Here is a 13,036-nt window from a genome sequence, read left to right on the forward strand (position 1 = left end):
CAGAGAAACCCTGTCTTGAAAAACCAAAAAACCAAAAACTAAAAATCCATCACCACCACCACCAACACCAACAACAAAACATATATGAGAAAATTGAGAATATCCCATTTGAAATGAAAAGAAAAATAACAATGATATAACAGAATGCCGTTCCTAAAATTTAGATGTTTCTCAACTTTACTGAGCAGCACAAGCTGGTCTATAACACATCAACTGTTTTGGGGAGCTGCTTATTTTAATTATTAGGGGCATTTCCATATGCGTCATCATTTCTAATCCCACACTGTCATTTACATTATATACCTGTCAAAAATATTTCTATTGGTCTCCATTTTGAAATCAGGCTGCTTTTAACCACCAGAGGAGCCTGGATTGCAGTCTCGGCACCCACATGGCAGCTCACAGCCACCTATACCTCAAGTTGCAGGTCATCTGACGCCCTCTTCTGGCCCCTACAGGCATTGCACTCATGTAGCACATACACAGGGAAGGTGCTCACATACATAAAATAAAAATAACCATTATCTTCCTTCAATCTGATCATTATGAGGAAGAACATGTAAATTCTATAAAGCAGACTTCCTAGATAAAAGGTACTAAAAAGCCTGAATGTTTTTTTTTTTTTTCATTTGTTTGTTTGCTTGGGGACAGGGCTTCATGGTGTAGCCTCGGCTGGGCTGAAATGAATAGTGTGCTCTACCATGTCTGGCTTGTCCCTTTTTTAAAAAAAAATATGCTCAGAAAGTAAGTGCATTTCTACTTGTTTCTGGGAGGAACCTCAGTTCCTCCTAGCGTCACTCGTGAGTGACTACTCAACTGCCTTGAAAGAAATGTGTCCAATGTTATACTATCTTCATGGTCCAAGTCAGTCACTAAAACTCAGCATTGGTCATGGTCTTTTGGGCCTGGCAAGGGAAAACAGAGCTCTCTCTGTCTGTCTCCGTCTCCATCTCTCCCTCCCCCCTCCTCTCCCCTCCCTCTGATGGATGACGTATTGAAGGACCCCAGTATCATCTCCACTGGCCAGCCTCGGCGAGATTTTTCAAGTAACCGCTACTCATTGTTTGCACGTTCTCCAAGCCACAAAGAAAGAGTGTGAGAGATAAGAGGTTAAGTTTTGAATGCTGCATGGGCGGGCACATTCACTAGCACATCTTGCTGAAATCCACCTGAATGCTGTGGACAGGGAGCCTCATACTCCTAAGGCATGTGAACGGAGACACCTGACAGTTGCTGGTAAAACTGCAAACGTTTAAACATTAAACGGCCCCACATGACCCGCCCCGCTTTGAAAATACGGAAAACTCTAATTGTTTAAAGGCCAATAGTCATGTTTTCTATCTTTCATAACCTACTAAGACAGCTGGCATTCATCCAGAGGGTATAAAACAGTGAGTGATAGGTGGGCCTAAGCACCTCTGCCCTCCTATCACCCTTCGGCTGATGAACCGGAAGAAAAACTACAGAGGCATGCCATACTGGGTCATGTGACTTCCGCAGCCTGCCCACCTCGCAGTGAGGATTTGACATCGTTTTGGTTGGATTCCTAGGCATTCGTGTACAAGAAAGGCTTATTGGGCCACTCTTAGAAGAAACGGCGTCGGGATGTACAGGGGAGGAGATTTCTGGTGGGTATCAAGGCGGCACTCCGGGCCAAGCCCGGTGCCCATCATACACTCGGGACTGCCCGGCACGCAAGTGAGACCGACTCCCAGCGTGCCCCACTTCTCACTCACCTGACCGTGGGCAGGAAGCGCAGCATAGGCCATGGGCGGGTTCATCACTCCTTTCTGCTTAATGAGAAGCATGCGTTTCTGGTCCTCGCTCAGGTGCGCCCTGGGAGCCTGCAGCTGCGGCGGAGGAGGCGGAGGCTGCTGCTGGGGCGGCTGAGCCTGGGGCGGCTGAGGCTGCGGGGGCGGCTGCTGCTGCATGTAGGGCATCAGGGGCGTTTTGCTGGGGTTGGCCATGGGCGGCGTCATTCTCGGACTCAAGTCCGCATTGAAATGGGTCAGAGGCTTAGTGTTGCCGTAGGTTAGAATATTGTGCTGTTTGTTTAAGGAGTTTGTACCCAAGTTATTTGGCTGCTGACTGATCATATTCATGTGATTCGAAGGGAGGTAGTTGTTCATGGTCGTCTTCTGCAGGCTGTTTGCCATTGCAGGCACTATAGTGTTTTGGTTGTTAAAGGCTTGGGGGTACATCATTGGGCTATTTGGTTTTTCTGAAGTGAAAGCTGCTCCGTACGGACTTGATGGAGGCCCCAGGGGAGACCAGCTCGAAGTCTGATTTGAGTGCTGCTGTTTCTGCTGCATGAGTTTGGCCCTCTGCTGTTGCTGCGCAGCCATCTGTTTGAGCTGCTCCGCTGGGGACATGTCAGAGCTGGGCACTGCCACCGAGCCTGACCCCGAACCAGACGCTGCCACGGAAACTGCATTAAGGAGATAGCCATTGCCAGGCCGAGCCGGGGCGTGGCCTGGGGTGTGGGCTTGGGTTGGAGTCTGGGGGGACTGGACAGCACAGTTAGCCGGCGAGCCGGCAGGGTTTGGAGCCACGGGAGTGTTGGCCACGGACGGTAAGCTAGTGCCTGTGGAGACAGGAAAAGGAGGACCAGAAGATGAGGGTCTGGCCTGGGGCGATCCCAGAGAGACGTGCGCAAAGGGAGACTGAGACGCATCGCTCTTCACGCTCGCACTCTCCTGGGAGAGCGGGGTCTCCATGGTCGCCTGGGAGAATTCCTGCTCCTTCTTCTCTTCAAAGTCCTCATTGAACAGGTCCTGGATGTCATCTTCTGGGACCGTGTTGGCCAGTTCGTCGATGAGTTCTTGCCACTCTTGGTCATTCAGGTTAATGTCGGAGAACAGCTTGTTCTGGTTCGAGAGGGATGTTTCCGACGTGTCTATGCAGGCAGGGTCATCAAGAGGCTCCTGTTTGAGGTCTTTGCTCTGCAAGAGTGCAAAGCTGTCCTCCAAATCCCCACAGCCGTTGACGGGGAGTTTAATCTCGGGGAGCCTGCCGTTCTTATTCAGATCTTCTAGGAGCCCAGGAGCGTGAGCGGCGCTGTTCTGCAAGGGCAAAGAAGGCTTGAGGTCGAGTTGGTGAAGAGGAGAAGCCGAAGGCAGCGGCATGTTGTTGATGGCTTCCATCCCCGTGGGGAGGTCCTTCCGGATGCGCTTGCTGGTTGGCGAGAAGCTCCCGTCGCAAGCACCATTCTGTTGGTCCCCATTAAGTGGCGACCGGGCCCCTTCCAACTTCCTTTTCACAGTCTCTTGGAGCTGGAAAAGAAACGGGAGAGAAGAGAACTTAATCTCATACCGAACTCTTAAACATCATGACGTGCATTGCAGTGAACTACCTTGGTGTGTGTGTGTGTGTGTATGTTCGTGTCTATGCATGTGCACCTGTGTGCAGCCCCAAGCACCTTGTTTTGGACAGGCTATCTCACTGGCCTGGGGCACACCCATGAGGGGAGGTGAGGGGAGGTGAGGGAACCCACTTACCTTCTTAGTGCTGGGATTACAAGTGGATATGTGCCTGAGTATTACTTTGCTGTTCACAGGTTTTAGGAATGGAACTCAGATGCTACCGCTCCTTAGCCCATGAACTACACTTTCCATGCTTTAGAACACACACACACACACACACAAAGGATGCTTCTAGTTTTAAATTCAGACGACATCATGATTCGAAATCTGAGAACTAAAAGCAGAGTTCAGAGAGCCAAGAGATGCAAAGGGTAAAGGTCACAGGAAAGATCACCTTTGAGTGTTTTCCAAATGGGACTCACTCAAAAAAAGACATTCTCAATTTTCACCACGCCATAATTGAAACCATCAAGGAATTTAAATCAACGCTATTTTTGAAGAATACTAAAAATATCTTTTAAAAAATCAGCCAGGCATGGTAGCACACACCTGTAGTCCCAGTGCAGGCGGATCTCTGTGAGTTCGAGACCAGCCTGGTCGACAAAGTGAGTGCAGGTCAGTTGAGGCTACACAGAGACACAGAGAAACCCTTTCTGGAAAAAAAACCCCCACTTTATTGTAATAAAGGTGCAAATTGAAAACAACAACAGCAACAATAATAACACAGAAAGATAACATAGCCTTTTCTCAGACCCAGGGTCTACAAAGTTGAGTAGTCACTCTGAAGCTGTGGGACTTGAGTTTTACACGTTCACTGATTGTACACACTTCTGCACAGGAAAGCGAAAAGTTAGAAAAGCCAAAACTAGAAAATGAATTAGTTTTATATCCTTTAACGACTCATGTGCCTTACTTGAATTATGCCTCTCTTCATCACCAAATAGTAGCCTCTCCTGTTCTTTCCAAATTTATACTATATATACATATACATATACCTACACCATACCTACATATACACATATCCTTATACACGTACACATTACAGAATAGATTCCCATATCAGGAAAACCATGTAATTTTTTCCGAGAGTGGGTAACCTCACTTAGAACTGTACTTTTCTAAGTCCATTTTTTCTGCTAATTTTGTGGTTTCCTTTTTCTTTAGGGCTGAATAGTGTTCTGTTTTATGTGTGTGGCAACAGACGTTCATTAGCCATTGGTCTGTTGATGTGTCCAGCCAACGGGGTTGGTCCCATTTTCCTGCTATAGTGACCAGAGCAGCAAAACTGTCTTGTGAATATGGATTTAACACATTACCAAACAGCAGATGAGGAAGATTCAGCCTGAGCATAGCCTGAAGCTTCCACTTGTTTCTTAGTGTCTTGCTTTCGGCACCGTAAGATGCCCGGTGTGTTTCCATCATCTCCTGTACTGCTGCACTTTCTGGGGGGTCCCTCTTTCTCACTATCCTGCATCCTCTGTTGTAAATAGTGGGATTCTTCCAGGTTTCTTCTTAACATGGTTTTTTTCCCCTGTTCATTTATACTATTTCCTGGGTGATTTCCTCTACTACAAGAGCCTCGACCATCTCCATCCCTGCTGAGCCCCGCCAACCCCAACCTTCTCAACCTTCTCAGATAGTCCAGGGACAGCTAAAATTCAGTACAGTCCCCACCTGGTCCCCATCGCAGTATCTGCCCTGTTGTCCAGGACAGAGTGTGAGCACTGTAGAAAGATAGGCTCGTCTCAGGTCTCCCCACACTGTCACTGCCCCAGACCAGGGGGACCAACTCTGGGTGACCCCACTCCCTCCCTCATCTGTCTTTCTCTTCATTGGTTAGCTCTTCTATCCAGCCTATCTCTTCCCACCTTCCTCAAAAGGTACATTGTGGCGAGGTCAGGGGTCAGGGAGGTTTTCCTCTCAACGGTTGCCTTTGTATCTTCCTATCCTATCCTTACACACACACACACACACACACACACACACACACACACACACACACACCAGCCAAGCTTATCCACTGTACATCTTCTATCAGTTCTCCTAAAGCTCTTTTTTCAGAAGTGTGTGTGTGTGTGTGTGTGTGTGTGTGTGTGTGTGTGTGTGTGTGTGAAGCTGGGTTCAATCCCAGGGGGCCTTGTTCACACTAGGCGAGCACCGCCACCCGTGGAGCTGACCTATGCTTCCTCAACCCCTTCAAGTTCTCCGTGTCAGGCTTCCTTCTGCCTCCAGGCAAAGTAATGCTTTCTTTGTGTGGGAAACACTCCTCTCCTCCCCTGGCTAACACTCCTTCTCTCCTCCCCCTCCCAATTAATACTCCCCCTCTCCTCCCCTTCCCTGGTTCATACTCCCCCTTCCTCTCCCCTTTCTCTGGTCAATAAGCTGCTTATTTCTCACATCAGATTTCAGATTCCTCTCACTGTAGGAAGCTGAGTACCCCTCACTTCCCGCCCGCGCCCTCCCCCCCCCCCCCCGCAACCCACCCACACTAAATTGCATTAATTAGAATAAAGTTTCCCAACCATCTATACTTCCTCACTGTTGGACTCTGTCATACTTTGTGCCAAGTAGTTAGGGACTGTGGCTGCCTTGGTTCCTGGGTGTCTGCAGTGGTCAGGTTCTTAGCAGCAGTTAAAAAAAAAAGCTGCAAAATGAGTCTAATTCAGAGACACTACAAGTGAGCTGGACCGGGTGTAGAAGTCAGCCTGGTGGCCAGAAGGCATTTCTGATAGACAGGCTTCGTCCCTGGCAACGGACGGGACAGTCTCTTGCCCCAAGGAGTGTTATAAGGACTCAAGCTCTTGCTAACTCTACGAGTTTATTAGTTTTATATCCAGTTCATCTCTTTGTCACCGTTCTTCCTGCCAGAAGAACGTGTGGCTGTGGTCCAAGAGTGTCCAGAGAGTGGGGGCTGGGGAAGCGCACGGTGAGTGGACAAAGGCTTTGACTTGGTCAGGTTCCCCCGCAGCTGTGGGAGAATGGGTGAAGGCAGAAGAAGGGCCTGGTGGCGCAAGGTGGAGTCTGGGACAGTTCCTCCATCCGGGCACCTCCTGTTTCGGGCTGAGATGACCCTATGGACGAGAGGTTGTTGGACTCCCTCTGAGTTGCACTTCGTAGAGTTGGCAAGGCTCTAGAGGAGCCCCACGGATCCTGACACGGGTCTGAAGGTGATGTGAGTTTTAAGGAATGTGTGCTTTCCTGGAAGCAGAGGACTATGGTTTTTTAAAAAGTAAACAGAATTAAAGAGGTCCCTGAGCCAAACTTCTATCTAATTCCCCCCCCCCCCCGAAATCTTAGTGGTTTTCACTACAAACAGGACGGACCCAGCCCTAATTGCTCAGCTGAGGCTCTGGAGCAGCTGAAAACAGGGGCCTAACTGGGACACACGAGAACTTGACTTCAAAGAAAACGATGCTTCAACCCATCGTGTTAGGAAGGCACCACTGTACAGTGATGCTATTTATGGAACACACCAGGAGCCCATGGTTCTGATCATCGGTATGCCAGCCATTTGAATGTACGTGGCTCCAAATGCGGTGGCAGATTCAAGCATCACAGCTTAACGACCTAACAAGAATCCAGTCCTGGGTGGCCTGCTGAAGGGATGGATGGTAAGCTTCAGAAAATGAGTGCTTGTCTTAAAAAAAAAAAAAAAAAAAAAAAGAACCAGACGTTATGATGGAACTCACAGGCCCACAATTCTGTTCTAGGTCCTGTAATGGATGAACAGGACTGGGAAATAAAGATGCTCTATTTGTTCCCTATAAAACAGAGGTGGCCCAGGCTACAGAGGCCTAGGGGGCCCACTCACCTCTCAGGAGTTAAGCAAGTGACGCACTAGAGCTCAGTATTCTAGGAACAGGAGCAAGATGCTGGCTGGAGTCAGAATCACGACTCCAAGCCCCCCTCCCTCTCCCCGCGCACTAAACTGTGGTGTGGTGCGCTCTGTAATGGATACTGTGGTGCCTGAAAGGCCACACTGAGGGGGGCAAGCTTTCTGCTCTGCCTGCTTGTGAGCCCCCCAACTGACACTCAAAGAATGCATTTGGAGAAATTTCTATAAATTGCCCCAAGTTTGGTTTCATTGGTTCCCAAACGGGTTAGTAACACTTAGCTCATGGAGTTACTGTGACCCTTAGTTCATATGAGATAATGTGCAAACACGGAATTTTGCACGGGGGACCCAGTCAGCACGCCCTAAGCCTCAGCTCCACTATTTCTAAAACTCAGTCATGACTGCCATGGGGACGGAATGCTTCCTGAATCCTCAAGGCACAGATAGGTGTAACGACACTATTTCTGCTCCCCAGCCGGCCAAACCTTAATGTCTTCCCAGCATCTGGAGTAGCTTTCTTAATACGAACAACAAAAATCAAATTTGCAATTCAATCCCAAGTCCAAGTGCTAATGCATTCGTGTCCTAGATTGTAGAACGGGGGTGGGGGTGGGGTGGGGGCGAGTGGGGGGCGCTGCAGTGTTCAGGTTCAAACCAACTGCATTTCCAGCACACTGCCCGAATGGGGGGGTGCACGCCGCCCGAATGGGGGTATGGAGTAGATTTGTTTCCCCAAAGGCCTCACGCTCTCCACTGCTGGCCCCTTTTAACCAAATTTTGGTATATATATTTCATGTCTCAGCATTTGGGAGTATGAGAAAGACAGTGCTGAAGATGCTACGCCACTGTGGATGTTATGTTCTGTGTTGTTATGTCCAAGAAAGCAGAGCAATCTCCACGCCAGTTCCTCTGTCTCAGCATCCGTTGTTTTATAGAAAGGTGGTCTGAAAAATCTAATTCTCTCTTTATATCCTTCATGGGAGAAAGGGATGTGAGAGGGAGATGTGGCGCCCGGGTGTGTCTGAGATGCCAACAAGCAGCTCGGTTTGTGAGTAGGAGACTTACTGGCTGCACAGGAGCAATTGTCTTGGGAGTCCGCACTCTTAAGGGCTCCTGTCCACCTCAGCCCAAACAGCCTATCTCAACAAGACTCTGGCCCTCTGGCTTCCCGGAGCAGAAAGCCTCTTAGTACACTGTGCCCTCATGAACGAGCACAGAAACTTTACTGAGGGGCTTAGCTCTCTTGTTCCCATGTCACCACGATTACATAGAGACGTTGTCTCCCATTAAGGGAAGCTGAGCTGCCAGGAGCTTAAGTGTGCCACTCAGCTAATGCCTGTGACAATATGGGCTGCTATCAGGTGTCAAGTGCCCTGGAGACAATAATTCCCCTTTCCAGAACGCTCTGGAGGTGCCTCCGCTCTGCAGCGTGGCCCAATAGCTTGTGTTTATGTCAAATGACAGGATACATACGAGGCAGAGGACGTAAGAGAGAGAAACCCAGAGGTTGAGAGGGACAGAGTGGAGTGCCCCGTCTCTTCCCAGATGCACAGTGACAAGAAGAACAGGTACCCACACACCACTGTTGATTGCAGGCTAGCCACAGCAGCTAAGATATGGGAAGCATCCTTCAACAGAGAAACAGATTAAAAAAAATATGATATAGAGCTGGTGAGATGCCTCAGTGGGTTAAAAAAAAAAAGTGTTGCTGAGCCTCATAGCTTGAGTTTGATTCCAGGACCCACACAGTAGAAGGAAAGAGAAGGCATTCAAAGATTGTCCTCTGACCTCTACATATGTGCTGTGACACATGCACATGTGCATATACACTACAACACACACACAAATACAAATACATAGAGTATGAGGGTTTTTTTTTCAGCCATAAAGAAGAATGAATAAAACATTTGAAGGAACATAAATGCAACTAGGGCTTATCATGTTAAATGAATTAATCCAGTCTTAGAAAGTCAAACACTGCAAGTTTCCCCTGATTTGTGGGTCCTAGATTTTATATAGAGATACAGAAAATCACATATGTACAGATAACATGAAAGTAGAAGCAAGTGTTTAGGGAAACAAAGCAGATGAATTGAAGAGTGGGGACTAAAGTGGGAAGTGAAGAATATACTCAAAGTATATAATATATGTATATGGAGGTGGCCTTATATAACCTGGCTTAGTAAAATAAGTTTTGAATAAATACCGCGCCTTTCACATTACAAAGCACATGCTATATGGTCCCAAAGGATAGCGGCTATCCGTACAGCAGACCTTTGTGCCAGTGGGGAGGATGGTTCTATATTGGCAAAGAGACTGTGGGGGGGGGGAGGGGAGGAAATGGGAAGTGGCACCTGTTACGAGGAAAAGGATGGCTGAGGTCACCAGGCCTCCACTGACACGGTGAAGTCCATTCTTAGCAGAGTCATGTGTGTCCCCTGAGCCAAGATGATGCCCACTGTGACAAGATCATTTCCTCTCTAGACCAATACAGTTCCTGTGAGTTCAAAGAAACTCACATCGCTGTGTCCCTGATTTCAGGATCACGGAGCTTAAGAATGACGCTGGCAGTCCTGCCCATGTTAATGAAGACTCTGGCTAGGCACGGTGCAGGCTTGTACTCCCAGCACAGGAAGGCTAGGGCAGGAGGATGAAGAATTCAAGGCAAACCCAGGCTAAATAATAAGACTTGTTTGAAACCAAACAAGAGAAGCAACATCAGCTCTCCCTGGAACCTGGGAATGAGCCACCGTCTGCCCTGCCCTCCAACCGGAGGACTGATTTTAGGAGAGAGATGTAATTAGACCCATTTGACAGGACTTGAGGCGCCATGAAACGGAACAGTGTCTGATTCACATCGGAGACGTGGCTAAACTCATACTCAAGCTCATCAATGACATCATCAAAAGGCAGGTGCACAGTGCCCTCACTGACTATGTCTTCAGGAATCCTTGCTTTGCTCCATGCAGTTAAAGCCTCAACAGCAATATTTTGGGTTTTGCTTGTTTGTTTGCTTTTGAGACAGGGTTTCTCTGTTGTAGCCCTGGCTGTCCCAGACTCACTTTGTAAACCAGGCTGGCCTTGAACTCAGGGACCACCTGCCTCTGTCTCCCGAGTGCTAGGATTACAGGCAAGCACCATTGTGCCTAGCTAAGAACAATTATTCTTTGTGTGTGTGTGTGTGTGTGTGTGTGTGTGTGTGTGTGTGTGTTTAAATTTATTCTTGTTACATCTCAATGGTTATCCCATCCCTTGTATCCTCCCATTCTTCCCTCCCTCCCATTTTCCCCTTACTCCTCTCCCCTATGACTGTTCCTGAGGGGGATTTCCTCCCCCTGTATATGTTCATAGGGTATCAAGTCTCTTCTCGGTAACCTGCTGTCCTTCCTCTGAGTGCTACCAGATCTCCCCCTCCAGGGGACATGGTCAAATGTGAGGCACCAGAGAGAACAATTATTCTTATCCATGCATTTTATTCCCATTATCAAAAGGATCTTGGCAGCAACTGCTAAGCACTTTCCATGTGGTTCTAGCTTTCTTCCAGTGTGAATCTGATCATACCTTGTCTTCATTGCAGGTGCCTCTGGAACTGCCTGTAGGGGCCAGCGTCATTTAAGTCAGGCGCACACAGCCACTCTGTCCCCAACTTAATCTTTTTCCTATCACCAGTTCTTTTCTCCTACATAACCCCCAACAACAACCAACCCCCAAACATTCAGCTAGATAGTTATGTGTATGGCAACACAGGATATCGTCTGAGCTATGTAGCGAGAATATCTTGTGTATTGTATGGATGCAGACACCTGTTCATAAAAATCCTATGGCCTATAGGAAAGGGTAGGATAGTAGATGAGACGTCCGGTAGGCAGAAAGGATTCTGAGAGAGAACCAGGTGTGGGAGGTTCACCTGGGAGGATGTGAGGAGGACAGTTGCATGGTACCTAAGCAGTGGTAACCAGCCATGTGGCAGAACATAGGTTAGAATAAATGGGCTATTTTAAGTTACGAGTTAGTCAGAGACTAGCCTAACTATATGGCCTAGGTGTTTGTAAATAGATTTTGAGTCTCATGAGTCATTATTCTGGGAACAAAAGACAAGAGGAAAAAAACACCACAACAGAGATATATATTGTTAGCTGATTTTGTGGGTGAAACACCAGAGTATACTAAGGTGGCAAAAGGGACCCCATTGGCTATGCAGTCCAGGATGAATGCAAAGTCTTTATGTGAACTCCGCACTATATTCAGTCATTTGTAGCTCCAGCACAAATTGTGTTTGCTTTTTCTTTGATCCTTTTGCATATGTCACACCCTTCTCCAACTCCTTCACCAGGCCACCTGTCCTTCACAGTTACATCTGGACATCACCTACTATGGTTGCTCTGACAGTCCCTCACCATGACCCCTGACCTTGGTAAGGTGGCATTTTATGTGCTTCCCCGACATTGGAGTGCATATCACACTGTAGAACTGCCTTTCGTTCTTTCATGAGTGAATGAAAATACAGCAGTTCTCAAATAGCCATATCAAGTTTATGGCATTGCTCCTCAATGCAGGCCCTTGAAAACGCTGGGCTTTATGAGGGGCTTTGGAGAAGACCAGCAATTTCTTCTGGTTATCTGAAGATGCTAGAGACATGCTTTCTCCTCTTTAATGCTTTTGAGAACTCCAAAGGCCCAGGGGATCCTCTGTGGGAGCTATGAGAAGACATGCAGGCGACTTAAGATGACGAAAATAGAGTCTGAAGTTCAGACTTAAAGGGATATTACCAAGGACATATCTTTTTAAAAATCTGATTGTATGTTTATGTGTGCCTTGCCTGCAAGGATGTTTGTGCACCGTGTGTGTGCCTTCTGCCTGTGGAGGCCAGAGAGGGTGTCAGACCCCAGTAACTGGGCAATAGCCAATGAGTGCTCTTAACAGCGGAGCCATCTCTGCAACCCCACAAGGACACATTTTCACATACATGTGGACCCAAGCAGCTGAACTTTTTGCAGATGGACTTTAAATATCCTTGAGGGGCTTCATGTGGTCTCTCTCCTTTTGCCACAGCTGTTCCCTTAGCACAGGTTAGAATGGGTTTCCCACTGTCAGAGCCATGATCCCTTCCCTGGGATTTGAAAATGGGTTCCATGCAGCAGATGCTAATGAACTCCAGGAGATCATTTTGGCCATCTTGGTCTGTTCTGGGCAAACATGAAGATGATTCAGTCATCACATGGCTATTCTCTTTCCATTGTATGCCTAGTCATGAGCCCAGGGACACAGGAATGAATGTGACTTGCTTATTTTGTATTAAAGGGACCCAGCGTGCACACATGTTAGATAGTCTCCATGTGAGGATATGAGCAGGGTGCAAAAACACTTCCAGAACTTTCCCACAGATATAAGTTGTGGCATCTTACAGAGCCGTTAAGATGTTTAAGGAGTTGATTTCCTTTTTTCTGTTTTCAAGCTTTGCTATGTGACACATTGTTTTTAATTCATTGTTGTCAGCACATGTTAATTGTTTAGAGCTAGAGTTTTGGGCTGGCATTTCCATATATATTTATAAAGTACACCTGATCACATTCAAAGGGTTTAGTTTCCTTAGTGAATTTCCTCTCCACTTTGGTGGGGCTAGTTCTTGAGAAGCTGTTATCGAGGTGGATGTCCTGACTGTGCCTCCGGGATCCCTGACTTAACAGCTTCAAGTGGAAGCCAGCCTGGGACACAGGATGGTGGGAGGACACAGATAGCCAAATACATTTACTGAGTTCCTTGGGTTCTCCTGAGTTAGCTGGATTAGGGTCTCCTGCATTTAGACGCTGAGATCCAGACTGCAATTACTACAGTCTAA

At 47.6% G+C, this 13,036-nt stretch overlaps 1 protein-coding gene across 3 annotated transcripts in view; it reads right to left on the reverse strand.

Annotated features, from left to right (window-relative positions):
- MAML3 (mastermind like transcriptional coactivator 3) overlaps window positions 1-13,036 on the reverse strand; it is a 426,724-nt gene that overhangs the window by 165,978 nt on the left and 247,710 nt on the right. For all 3 annotated transcript variants that reach the window (XM_084769412.1, XM_084769411.1, XM_084769413.1), the window contains exon 2: window positions 1,737-3,272. In XM_084769412.1, coding sequence (XP_084625538.1) covers window positions 1,737-3,272 — 1,536 coding nt within the window. The remainder of the gene's footprint in view (window positions 1-1,736; window positions 3,273-13,036) is intronic.

Source organism: Acomys minous (genome assembly GCF_964271855.1).
Source record: "Acomys minous genome assembly, chromosome: 19".
NCBI classification, from domain to species: domain Eukaryota; kingdom Metazoa; phylum Chordata; class Mammalia; order Rodentia; family Muridae; genus Acomys; species Acomys minous.